We start from the raw sequence: 12,638 nt of genomic DNA on the forward strand, positions 1-12,638 counted from the left end.
CGTCGCATATTTCTGACTTCGACATTTTTCACGAAAATGATTCACATTAAAATAATTGTTTATACCAAAATGGTTGCTAGGGAGGTGTTGCCACAACAACGTACCAACCACGACTGTCACAGACTTGATTTTTGTTGTCGTATTTTGCATAAATTCGTAATAATCCGTAAATTGAAGCTGAGTCTCGCAAAATTGAATAAAATATTGTATAAACTACGTGAGTTAAATGAATGTTTATTCACTTGAAGAATTAGCTCACTCGCGCTACGCGCTCTTGAGCTAAACTTTCTTCTCTTGATTAAACATTCATTTAACTCACTTAGTGTATAAATATCTATGATTTGTTGTCATTTTTTTCTTTAGCTATCAGGATAAAAATTACAAAAACCGAAAGTGTGGTTAGTTGCCTAAGGTCCGTTTTACATTTTTATTTCAGTCGAATGACAAATCGTCCAAAATTCCGTGTCCGTCAGTGTATGTATTTGTTTTGTTTGTTTAGAATATATTTCACGTTAATAATTGTGTAAGTTATGTTTCATTTATTATATTTGTTTAATCAAAATGGTTAAATAAAGAGAAATTCTTATTTTGTTATGCAATCTAATCAAAAAACCAGAATACAGGGTGATTCAGATAAGATAATGAGCCCGACGTTCTGGCGATGCAACCCAAAAAACAAATTTCATTTACGACTTGATCTAATTTTAATTAAGATTAGCATTTGCAATCCAAGTTATTTTTTATGTTGCTCTGACAGTGCTTTGACAAGCCATTTATGATTTATAAAAAGAACTGTTTGCCTACCTTTAATGTTTCATTGTTTCATACATTTTGTATTGCGTTTACGCCGAAAAGACTTCTCTAATTTCTCTATCATTCCGCGACAGCTTGATCGTTTTCTGCACGGATGTCAGAGTAACATAAGATGATAACTTGGATTCAACTTGTAAATCTCAATTTAAATTGGATGAAAGGCGTAAATGAAATTTGTTTTTTGTGTTGCATCGCCAGATCGTCAGGTTCATTATCTTATTTGAATCGCCCTGCAAAAATATATCCTTGTTCTTCGAATCCAATAAATACCCAAAATCTGCCAAAATTTAAATGGATTTGGCAATGTCTAGGGATTTCTAGGGATTTTTCACAACTGAATCTAGGGATTATAAAAAATTTCACCTGGTGGCACTGGGTGACATAACCTACAAAAAGGTGATGCACTAATGTCTAGGAAAAATCATTGAAAATTGTTAAAACCGGCTTAATAAGAGTTAAAAAGTAAGAGCAACAAACTTACTGAACATTATTCCTACCTTACGATGAATGCGCCACCAACCTTCGAATCATTTCTGCTTTATGATGGAGAGAAAAAGTAAGTCGACAAATCTTCTGTTTGCATCACAAAATATTATATACTAAGCAGTTTGTTCAAAACATAATCTATTATATTTTTGTAGGATAATAAGAGAACAAGATACAAAAGTACCAAATGCGGCTATTTTTACTATAAACAAGGAAGATCACACGTTGGGAAACATGATCAGAAAGTGTGTAACAAAACAGTAAATCAAAGTACATAGTTTAATAAATGTATATTTTTTAGCCAATTGTTGAAAGATCCAAATGTATTATTTGCTGGATACAAAGTGCCTCATCCACTTGAGCATAAATTTGTATTGAGAATTCAAACAACATCCGATTATTCACCTCAAGAAGCTTTGATGAATTCTATTACCGATTTGATTTCAGAGTTGTCTTTGTTTGAAGAACGTTTTAAGGAAGCTATTAAGGAAAAGAAAGAAGGTTTAGATTAAGTATTTGATTTTTTTTTTAATAACAATAAAGTGAAGTTTATGCTCCAATAAGTCAGTCTTTGTTATGCTATTCAAAATACCTGTTGTTTTCTGGTGGTGGGGCGGTAAAAGTTTTATTTCTTTTTTCTAATGGTTAACACTTAACAGCAGCCTGTTTGTGATTTTCTACCATTTTTTATTTGCCCAATTTTCGGAGGTCTAACACATCTTTAGGTACTTTTGGGATATTTCATATTTTTTTAATCGTTTTATATTTTTTTAGTTGTTTTTGATGATTTTTGCATGTGGTCAATACCTTGGTTCAGAAATAAAAATCCGTTTTGGAATGTCTAAAAACAAAGAGTTTTCTAAAGTGTTTAGGGTGCTCTTGCAGTAATTTCGCTTCAGGTGTTTTTCAACAATTTTTTGTGTGCGCAGTTCTTGGTGCTGTAGGTATAGATTTTGGGGTGCACAAAAATTGTTTTTTTAAAGAATTTTGGGTCCTTTTTGGCCGGTTACGTAGGAAAAAAGCTGAAAATAACATTAAGGTGCTTGTCTAATAATGCCCACTTTGTTCACTAGAGGGCGCGCAATTAGTCTTTTCTGGGAATAAATTCGTCTTAAAAATCAAAAAAGCTTTAAATTTGTAAAGACCGATATGGAAACATTACTAATAAATATGTAATTAATTTCTGTTTAAAAAATTACTAAGAAACACAAATAATCATAACCTCATTTGACTTGATAATAGTGAGGGATCGCCTCGCCTCTTCTGCTTCAATTTCAGTGTGCGCGAGTTTGTCGTAGAGGAAGGTAGTTTACGAGGTTTCGCTAAAAATGGCGGAAGCCACAGGTGTATCAAGTGTAAATCCGAATGCAGAAGTCGTAAGAGGGCAGGTATTTGAAGTAGGTCCCCGTTATACGAATTTATCATACATAGGAGAAGGCGCATACGGAATGGTTGTGTGAGTAAATTTTCCTTATCATAGTCGTTGTGGTTTTGTAATTTACACGCCCTAAAATTGTAGATATTGTTACCGTCTGAATAACGCGAACATCTTTTTGTTTTAATTGTTTCGTACAATGGTACAAATTCAAAAAAATAAATGTGGATAAAGTTGGCGGTCGCTTGTCAATTGGCTTTTTCATTAGAAGTTGAGGTTATGTATACATAACTTCCTGTCATTACTTTAGAAGAAATCGATGTTTTAGAGGGTAGCCTGAAGGCAAGTGACTTATTTAAAGTTTTTGGGTGATTTTAGGGTTTTTCGAAATTGATTTGTTGGTTCCGAATTGGTAGGTTCATACATGAAATAATTTCGTATTTTTAACTTAACAAAACATTCAAAAACGTCAAATTATTTTATTTTTAGAAGACAAACCGATATCTTTTTTTAAAATTTTTATGTCGTTAGTAAGTTTTTTGTAACTTTTACGTTTTTGTTTTGAATTTTTTGTTCTTTAAAATCCTATGGTCTGCAAGTTTTTCTTTAGTCATGTATTAAGTGTTATTTATCTAGAAGAAATTTAACTCCGCAATCGAACATAAAGCTTTGTACGATTGCGGACACGGAATGTTGGTGATCAAAAATGTCAATGTAAGCCACGGTTTATTGTCACTATGACTGACGTTTGAAACTAAAATTTGTAAGTTTTAGTTGAAATTTATTTTTGATGTCGGTTTTTATAAACAATAATGCCAGCAATACGAGTTTTTATATAAGTTGAATAAATTGTTTTGATTTGTTGTCATTTTTCATCTAGCTGTCAGGATAAAAATTACAAAAATCCAAAGTGAGGACCTGACAGCTAGATGAAAAATGACAACAAATCAAAATAATTTATTGAACTTTTATGATTGTATAAAAACAAGTATTGCTAGTATTATTGTTTCGGAAAATCGACGCCAAAAATAAATTTTAACTAAAACTTTAAAATTTTAGTTTCTAACGTCAATCATGACAATAAAAACCGTGGCTTACATTGACATATTTTAAACTGATATAAATTTGATGTTCAAAATTTCGTGTTCGTCATTGTATTAAAGCACTACATAGAAATTAACGACTTCTCCAGTGATTACAATACATAAAGACATATTTCCTCTGTGTGAAAATATGAGGCTTTGAGAATTAGAGGCCCAACTCACATTATGCAAAATCGAATAAAAGTTAGGAGTAAAATTTTATTTTGTCATTTTACCGTTAATATTTTTTGCTTAAAATATTAAAAAGGCCAGTGTTTTACTGCAAATTTGAACAATAAGCAGTTGGCCTGAGAGTAAAACTAAGTTCATTGTGGATTAGGCCACTCTATACTCTATTATAAGCACAAGGGGTGATGCCATTACCACCGAGGTTTGTATGCTATTTTATTCACAATCACATTATTTTTAGTCAAAAATTTGAATAAAATAAAAAAAAACTTATTCTAAACTTGTTGCAGAATATAGAGCTTGTTCCAAGTCTGGTGGCGAACTGAGGTTGTCAAAAATGATCGAATTTTGACATTAAACAAATGTTTGCTATTAAAAAAAAATTGTCTTTAGGCGTCGTAATAAAATGTATGTATTTCAAAACCACTGTTATTTGTTGAAAAAATATAATAAGTAGGAGGTACTCATACTTAAGATGAATAATGATTAACGCACGAAAATATTTTTTATTCACAATCACTAATGTAATATGCCGATTACACTGACCTTTTAAAGGTTGGGAAACACGTCATTATATCTCATGAGGAGTGATAATATTACTTCTCTTGGGCGGTAATATGCAGGACAGCCAATGTTAAAATTACAAAAATACCCGGAATTTTTTCTTTCAAATTGTCAAGTTACGCATAATATTTTGCAAAATTAGTATTCAATTACTTCTGTAGCAGTTTTTCCATGGACCTAGTATAGTGTTGTGTAGTAAATACTACCTTCATGAGATTTTCTTACTTCTGGGGGAGCGCACTACTTCATTTCAACAATTTTAATATCAGATTCACACATTAATTCAATTTTTTTTTACATTTCTGAAATGTCAAAAATCAAACGCAATTTAGGTGGCCTACCACGTTTGGACCTTAACTTTGTTAGAATTTGATTGATTGTGAATAAAATAGCATACAAACCTCGGTGGTAATGGCATCACCCCTTGTGCTTTATCCGATCTCGAGGCTGGCGCCTCTGGATCGTATACATAAGAACTCGGGGTAATGATATATTTACCACCTTGTTTGTAATGTATTATTAACAATCCTATTTCTAACAATCCTTGTCTTCAAAATCACTAAGGCAAAAATCGCTTGCATCGCTGCTATCGTCGGTTATGATAAGTTCATTAACGATTACATCTAAATGATTTTTTCCGCTTAAATATTGATCTTCATTTGCGATCTTCTTTCTTAGATTTTATTATACTACTCGTACATACAAATAGAAAATCTTTTTTAATTTGGTTTCTTTTGCGTAAATTGACTCTCTACAAACCACCAGGTAAAAAAACTTGTTTATTCGAACTTGTTTTTTATCTTATCGTTAATTTACCAAGCAACCAAATTCGCTTAAAAAATTCATTTTTAACCGGATAAATAACAGTCGAAAATAATTTTTATCGCATGACTAGATGATGAAATGAACAAACTAAAACCGTATTTTTGTAGTTTAGCACTCATAAATTTAAATTTTGCATATAGTAACTTTGTGGATAATTTACTGCTGAGTGTAGAATATAATCTTATCAAAAAGCAAATAAGACCAAAATGTACATAACGACGTCAGAGTGGAAATTGAACATTGAATAAATATTTTGTTTAAATCTTAATAATAAGTAACTACATATTTTTTGATGGATTTCGCAGCTAAATAAGGAAATGTTTTGTACTTTAAACAATTATAAATACATGTTATATGATACGATAAATTTTAATTCTTATATAAAATATGTATTTGCTAAAGTTTCCACATATATTGAGATATGTCTAACATTTTTAGTGAAAGTTTTTTGAAACGCAACAACAAAGAGATATGATTATTGCATTTTGAAATTAGTTTAAACTCAATTTAGTTGGGTATTTTTTATTTATATTTTTTAGTAAATCGATTTATTTTAGTAAACATGATATGTATGGAAATCGACACGTTTAATTGTTTGCTTTTAATATGGTGTAATCGATTGTTAATATTATGACTTAGGGCCAGTTTCATAATCGAAATTAAAGGAGCATTAAATTGAATGTTGTTTAGAATGTGTTGATTACTACGGACTTGTTGACAAAAATTTCACACTCTAAACCAACATTAACTTTAAAGTTTCTTTAATTAGATTATTCAGTTAGTAATTTTTAATTACCTAATTTATTCAATAGAGAGTTTTTGCAAATCGATTAGTTTAACGTTAACCCTAACGACAAAGTCATTTAATTGGCGTGTGTACGTCTTTCAAGGGCAAAAGGCGTATTCCGTCAATTCAAAGACGTTTACGTAAACGTCTTATTTTTGGATTTCTTAGCAACGGTCATTTGTCGTAATACGTTAATAATATATTACATAACGAGCACGGAAAGTGATAAATAACGCACAAGCGGGAAAGTTGTGCACGAGGCGTTAGCCGAGTGCAGACAATACCGCGAGTGCGTTAGACACTTTCCTGCAAGTTTTGTACACTATTTTTCCTACGACCATAAATAATTTTTTTCTTACGAACATATTTTTTTTTTCATAACGATTTATTTTTTATAATGGATACAAAAAAAATACGTTGAATGAAAAAATACAAAACATTCGAGTGTGAATTGTGCGTTAGATTTCAAACACACAGTGCGAAAACAAATCGCACAGGTTTTTGACCTCGTACGATATTGCCAATTTTCCCGCATATGTAATTGAGCGTTATGATCTAGTTTCATATATAGTTGTAGGAAAACTTTTTTACGGTTTGCAAAAACTCTAATATGGAATTAATATCCGTTGGATATTTTGTTATTTATTTGTTTCACATAAAAGTTTTACAAAGGCGATGCTTAAATTTAAATGGCTGAATACTGAGTTATTTTAGTTCTAAAAGTGTGCAACAAGTTTTGAATTGTCAGAGGAAGGAAGTTGTGGTAAATTTCGTTTATTTGGATTAAAAGCAGTTACTTGTGGTTTTTTTTTCTGGCAAGAACTTAATTTTCTGCAGTATATTTTATGTAAATAAAAGTTTTAAATGGGCGAGGAGAATTTTAAAGTTTTCAGATTTTAAAAATAAAGTTAGGGTTTAAAACGTGAAACTTTTAATTAAAATCTGGTTGAAAAAAGTGTTATAATATACAGGGTTATTCACGAGAGGGTTATTTCTGATTTTTTTTTGCCGCAATCCATTATACAGTGCGATCAAAAAGTCTGTCTATCAAGCAAGCGTAGAAATTTAAAACGTATGTCCGTGGAAGATAAAATGTCACAATGACAAATGAGAAATGTCAAAATGTTTTTTATGTAAATTATGACAGGAAACCGTGGTAAACGATTTTTAACACATCTTATTTTAGTTTGTTTTGAGACGTTTCATAGAATAATTCAATTTAATTAGCTCAATGTTTTAACTTTTATAAAATAATTTTTTGACATCTAGATAACATACGAACTGCCATGCAACATACGTCCTCAACTAGGACGCCTACTTGATAGAAAGACTTTTTGATCGCACTGTACATATATATTGTAACAATTTCTTGATTTCAAATTTTGAAAATAATTATAACTGAATCCACGATATCTGTTATTAGTTTTGTCTCTTTGACATTAACGCAAAAAAATCATCTCTCAAACGATGCGACATGTTTTGTTATCGTTTACCAACCGACTAGGCGCTTGTTTAGAATCCGGTGGTAGACACTTCAAACACCTTTTACATTAACTTAATTTGTTAATTTATTTCTTGAAAAATCTATCCAACTAACTTTGATTTCTAATTTAAAAGAAATAACATATATAATTTAGCAGTTAGTGATATAACATTTTATTCTTCGAATTAGACTGAATAAGGCTTAAACTTGCTTTAAATCTGTTAAAAATAATCTGACGTTTCGTATTGAGAAATGCCAAACAGTTGTCAAAACTTTCTTACACGGGAGAAAAACCGTAAATTTTGACAGTGTCGAAGAATAAAGTCTCTTTATAGAGTGATTGTGAATACAATTTTTTTTTCTAATTTAAATGAATTTAAAATACTTTAACTTTAAAAAATCATTACTCAATAACTATTAGGCCGATTTCCTTCAAATAAAGACCATTCTAAAGGAATTGACTTGCCCTTTAGAATGATATGCAATTTGAAACTGAATATTGGCAAACTTTTCTTCGAACAGTGTTCGAAGAAGTTTGAGGAAAATCGAAGTAATCTAAGAAAAACCGTACGAGTAAAATTTTTTTCTTTATCACCACAGCGTAGAGTAGTTTGAATCCAAATTTTTAAAATAATATACCGAGTAGTTTTTAAGATATGATTTTTTTTGAAGTTAAAGTTTGCTATTCAGGCATTGCGCCATATAGGAGAAACGCATGTTAATCTTACTTAAAAATGCATTTTTATAAAAGTACCTTTTCTTTTGCTTGAAAATGGTGAATTGCATCATCTTTGTTCTGATTAGAATAAACAAAAACTGTTTGTTTACTTAAAACAAACAAGGAGTACCTGCGTACTAATTAATTAAAGCAAATAAAGAGTTTTTTTGTTCTAAAAATGACCACTGATCATTGAGCAAAGAGGATTTAGAAGTTTAAAGCACTAGCCTTAAATATAAAGGCAAATCTTTTTCAAATCAAATCACTTTTCATTCAGGTTCCGACTTATTCACTTTGTTCTAGCTTTCTGAACTTTTTTCGAAAATGTTCTCAGCAAATGCTTTCTCATCACTTTCGAGTGATGTAGAATGCAATAAGTCAGTTGCTTCGTGTGCAGTTGTTATCACAACGACTACTACCTACAAGCTAATTGAAACTAATCGCAGAATGTACCAACAAAATAAATCAGGTGATTTATGAAATAATGCTGACACGGAAAAAAGCTCACAAGGAAAGAAACGCACAGTGAAAAAATCTCACATGGAAAGAAACCCACACCGAAAAAAACCCACACGGATAAAAACTCACATAGAAAAAAGCTCACACAGAAAAATACTCACTTATTACCAAAAAACCCACAGAGTCAACGACTTTAAATCGATTTTTATTTTTGGTAGATATATTCTATAGTTTCTAATCGAATTTTTTAGAAAAAGTAGATAGTGTGCTATTTAATTTATAAAACTGGGGACGGCGGCTTGGGGGCACACAAAATTTTATATAATTTATAAGAGACTCAAAACGTACTTGCGCTATTATGACTGTCTTGTATTAATTTACCATTATACTGCTGTTAAACTACTTTAAGCACGCATTGGTTCTAGACAGGTGGGTAGATGATCGTTTTTGAAGAAAGTATACACTTTTTAGAAATATGATAGAAGGGTTTTCAACTCGTCAAGCATGACACGTTCACATACAAATTTTTACTAAACCATTCCCTAACACACTATATGTGATTCTTTTACTGAAGACGACCTGGAGTTAGTTATTATTTAGAATAAAAAGACTATAATACTATGAAAAAACTTGCTTCCATTCTTCTAGTCGTTTCAACGAGATTTAAACGTCAGCATTTGCCGTTAGCGACCCAAAACTTCGGCGGGTGAAGTGCCCTGTATATTCAGTCGGTCAGGTAAGGTAGTTTAAGAAATTCAGCAACAATAGAGGGAATTTTTGCATTAGATAGGAAATAAAAAAATTATTGTGTTCACTTTTCGCTGGCCGTAATTGAACATATTTCTGGTACAATTCTATAGGATTAACAGCTTCTCTTTCAGTTACCACCGGAAACACTCTCTTGAAGTTGCACTTTGTATCGGGGATTGTTATAAGAAGACATTCTGCGTCTTTTTCAACGATATTTTGTATTGTTATTGAATGTAGCTCTTCACGCCTGCATGCACTACACACGTCAAGAAAAAGAACAATCTACGAAATTAAATATGATCATTTTTATTGTTGAAATGGAGTCCGTATGGTGTGTATGCAAAATATGCATTTTTTATTTGGCTTATTTTAATAAAAAAACATTAGATATGCATAGAAAACTTTCGATTTTGTTGATATACCTCTTAATAACAAATATGCATTTTGCATACAGAGCTCCCAGAAATGTGCTAGCAACTTTTACACAAAGTGTCACAAGATGGCACTTTCGAAAAGCCAAGTTTGTTCAATCTTGCAACCATTCAATTTTTGAATTTTTTCAAAAGTCATTTTCAGAACAATCTTTACTCCCGATTTATGCACTAAAATTTGTCGAGATGTTGTCCGAGGGGTTCAGTTATACATTGAGCATAATGGTGGTCAATTTGAACATTTTCAATAAAATTTAAATTTGAATGTTTTACGTTTGACAATTCTTGACATTTATTTACCTCAATTTGGATAAGCGGCGTTGCTATGGTTTCTGTAAGAAAGTGTCATCTTGCGGGACCAAAAAAACTTGCTACCACATTTCTGGGCGCTCTGTATAATCTACCTTCAAAATTTAAATATGATCATTTTTTAATGATTTAATGATAATACTTTAATTAATAAATAATTTTCATCGTCTGCATTTATCAAAAATGTATTAATTTCATGACACGTCGAAACTTTTCACCTTGTGGGCTGGTGAATTTTACTTCAAAAAAGTTAATACTCTGGCGAACTTGTTTATTTCAATATTTTCTTTGACAGACAAAACAGCTTTTATCATCGAAAATTTTGACCAGAATGCAGATGGTTTCTTCCCGTGACTAACAGGAAAATACGAAAATAGTTATAATGATAATAATTTACAAAGGGGACTAATTCTGAATGTAAAGTATAGCAGAACTTACCTTTTCATAAATGTGTAGTTTAACATTGCATCTTCGTCTATAAATTGTAATGAGACCCTTGGGAAGACTCTGATAGAGATCCTGGCCTGACTAAACCCAAAATTCGGAGACGGCGGGGTTCAAAATTCGGTTCTTCACGAACGCCACGGATTTAAAATTTTCAGGAACTCTACCAACCCAGAGTCAGTTAGACTAATTAAAATCCAAAAATTAGGGATTACAAAAAAACACAATTTTACCAAAATTTCTCCAATTTATTACAAAATTAAAAGTTTATACAAAGATGGAAATGAAAAAAAAAGACAAGTGTTACTTGGCGATCTAGGCGCAAGCCATAGCTATGGTTTGTTTAGGCGCGAAGAAAAATACGAAAATAAAGTTAAACGTTAAAACTAGTAAAGACAATTTAAGTCTTAACGGGCATTGGCAAGATGATGCCGAGAGTTACAAATAAAAAGGTTAAACGTTAAGTTCGGTTCACAAATTAAATCTAAAGTTTTTAACGGTTTACTAAACAAGTTCCAAAATTGAAAATTAAACGCTAAACTGAATTATTAACTTTAAGTTTTAGCGGACGTTAACAAGTGTTTAAAATTTAAAGATGAAAATTAAAGGTTAAAATTTACTAGAACATAAAATTCAAAATGGAGGGCGAAAATTACGAAGAGGGGAAATTAAAGTAAATAACAAGTGTGTAAATTTTTTTGTTTTTACTACTTACTATGTTGGCATGGTAATTAAAAATCTAAGTTTACTATTTAGAAAAATATTTGCACGGATCTAAAATGTTTGAGTATGTTTTTGGGAGCTTTAACAAAAAAATGTTGCTTGTAATACAATATTACTTACGTACCTAAAAGGTTTTTGTAAACTTATCTGCTATCAGCAACGGTTCGTCTGCAAAAACTTGTACTTCGTCATTTTGAATTGATTTGATTTTTGTCTCGAAGTAAACATATTTAAACAATTTAACCAATGGATTTTGTAAAAATAAATTTTCGTGTGTGTATCTTTCTACGAGAGAGAAAAGTGCAAGTAGTGTGGCATAAACTGCTCAAGTGAGCAAAATGAAAACCCAAGTGAAGGAATTCTCAATAGATACAATAATAATTCATTTTTCAGACAGGTATTAAGTTGAAAACTTAGCGCAGCTCAAACGGTGATAAAAATTCAATTCAGTGAGCAAAATGAATGGAGGGATAATGAAAGACCCGTGACAACCTCACAGAATTTTTTTAGCACGACGGTGACATACCGTACGTTTTTATCAATTTATCAAAGTTATCCCTCAACACTTATATCATAATTAGTTGATGGATTGACCCAAGTTATGTTATTAAGTGTTAAATAATTTAATTTAATTTGTAATTGGATTGCCAATGTTATGATGCATTATATCGGCCCTAACGCACTCTTTTAAGTTTTAGATATGGTAATAAATTGTACCTATAGTAACTACATAAAAGTATTAACTAACTGACAAAATAATTTTCTACATATTCGGGAATTGGTATAAAAACATTTAGTCGAAATACTCAAGAGTTTAGATAGAATTTTGTTAATGCAAGCGTCGTTTCCAAATTTAATAATACAGGCTGTTTCAGGATTCGGGCCTCAGAGAAAAATGCCTAGTAAGAAGATTCCACGAACATGGAAAAGATGTTAAAAAAATTCTATTTGTAAGAATTTTAAAATTATAAATGTAAATTTTGCACTTTGATTCTATTTTATTTTTTTGGAAAAATAGTTCTCCATGTTGTTTTGCTGTAGGCTATTAGAAGAGAAAACTAGCTGATGTGGTCAAATCCTATCGGATTTGATTAAAAGTTTCATTTTTATTTAGTAAAGTGTCTTTTAGATTTAAAAAAATTATGTTTGGGTCAGTTGGAGCAGTTTCAGGTCGGTTCAGGTCACTTTAGGCCACTTCGG

The 12,638-nt window shown here is 31.1% G+C and overlaps 2 protein-coding genes across 3 annotated transcripts in view; both read left to right on the forward strand.

The window, feature by feature from the left end:
• The first annotated feature begins 1,156 nt into the window (after positions 1-1,156).
• On the forward strand, positions 1,157-1,862 carry LOC123015925 (DNA-directed RNA polymerase II subunit RPB11). Its single transcript, XM_044416010.1, has 3 exons — positions 1,157-1,369; positions 1,455-1,544; positions 1,601-1,862. The coding sequence occupies exons 1-3, from the start codon at positions 1,317-1,319 to the stop codon at positions 1,809-1,811; spliced, it is 354 nt and encodes a 117-aa protein (XP_044271945.1). The 5' UTR covers positions 1,157-1,316; the 3' UTR covers positions 1,812-1,862.
• Positions 1,863-2,554: 692 nt separating this feature from the next.
• Positions 2,555-12,638, forward strand: part of LOC123015924 (mitogen-activated protein kinase 1) — a 74,116-nt gene continuing 64,032 nt past the window's right edge. The window contains exon 1 of one of the 2 annotated variants that reach the window (XM_044416006.1): positions 2,555-2,755. In XM_044416006.1, the coding sequence (XP_044271941.1) occupies positions 2,628-2,755 (128 nt within the window). In that variant the 5' untranslated portion in view covers positions 2,555-2,627. The remainder of the gene's footprint in view (positions 2,756-12,638) is intronic. The other variant, XM_044416005.1, reaches the window with a different exon arrangement.

This window comes from Tribolium madens, unplaced genomic scaffold (assembly GCF_015345945.1).
Source record: "Tribolium madens isolate multiple individuals breed KSU strain unplaced genomic scaffold, Tmad_KSU_1.1 Scaffold_19;HRSCAF=116;Tcas5.2_LG9, whole genome shotgun sequence".
Taxonomy (NCBI): domain Eukaryota; kingdom Metazoa; phylum Arthropoda; class Insecta; order Coleoptera; family Tenebrionidae; genus Tribolium; species Tribolium madens.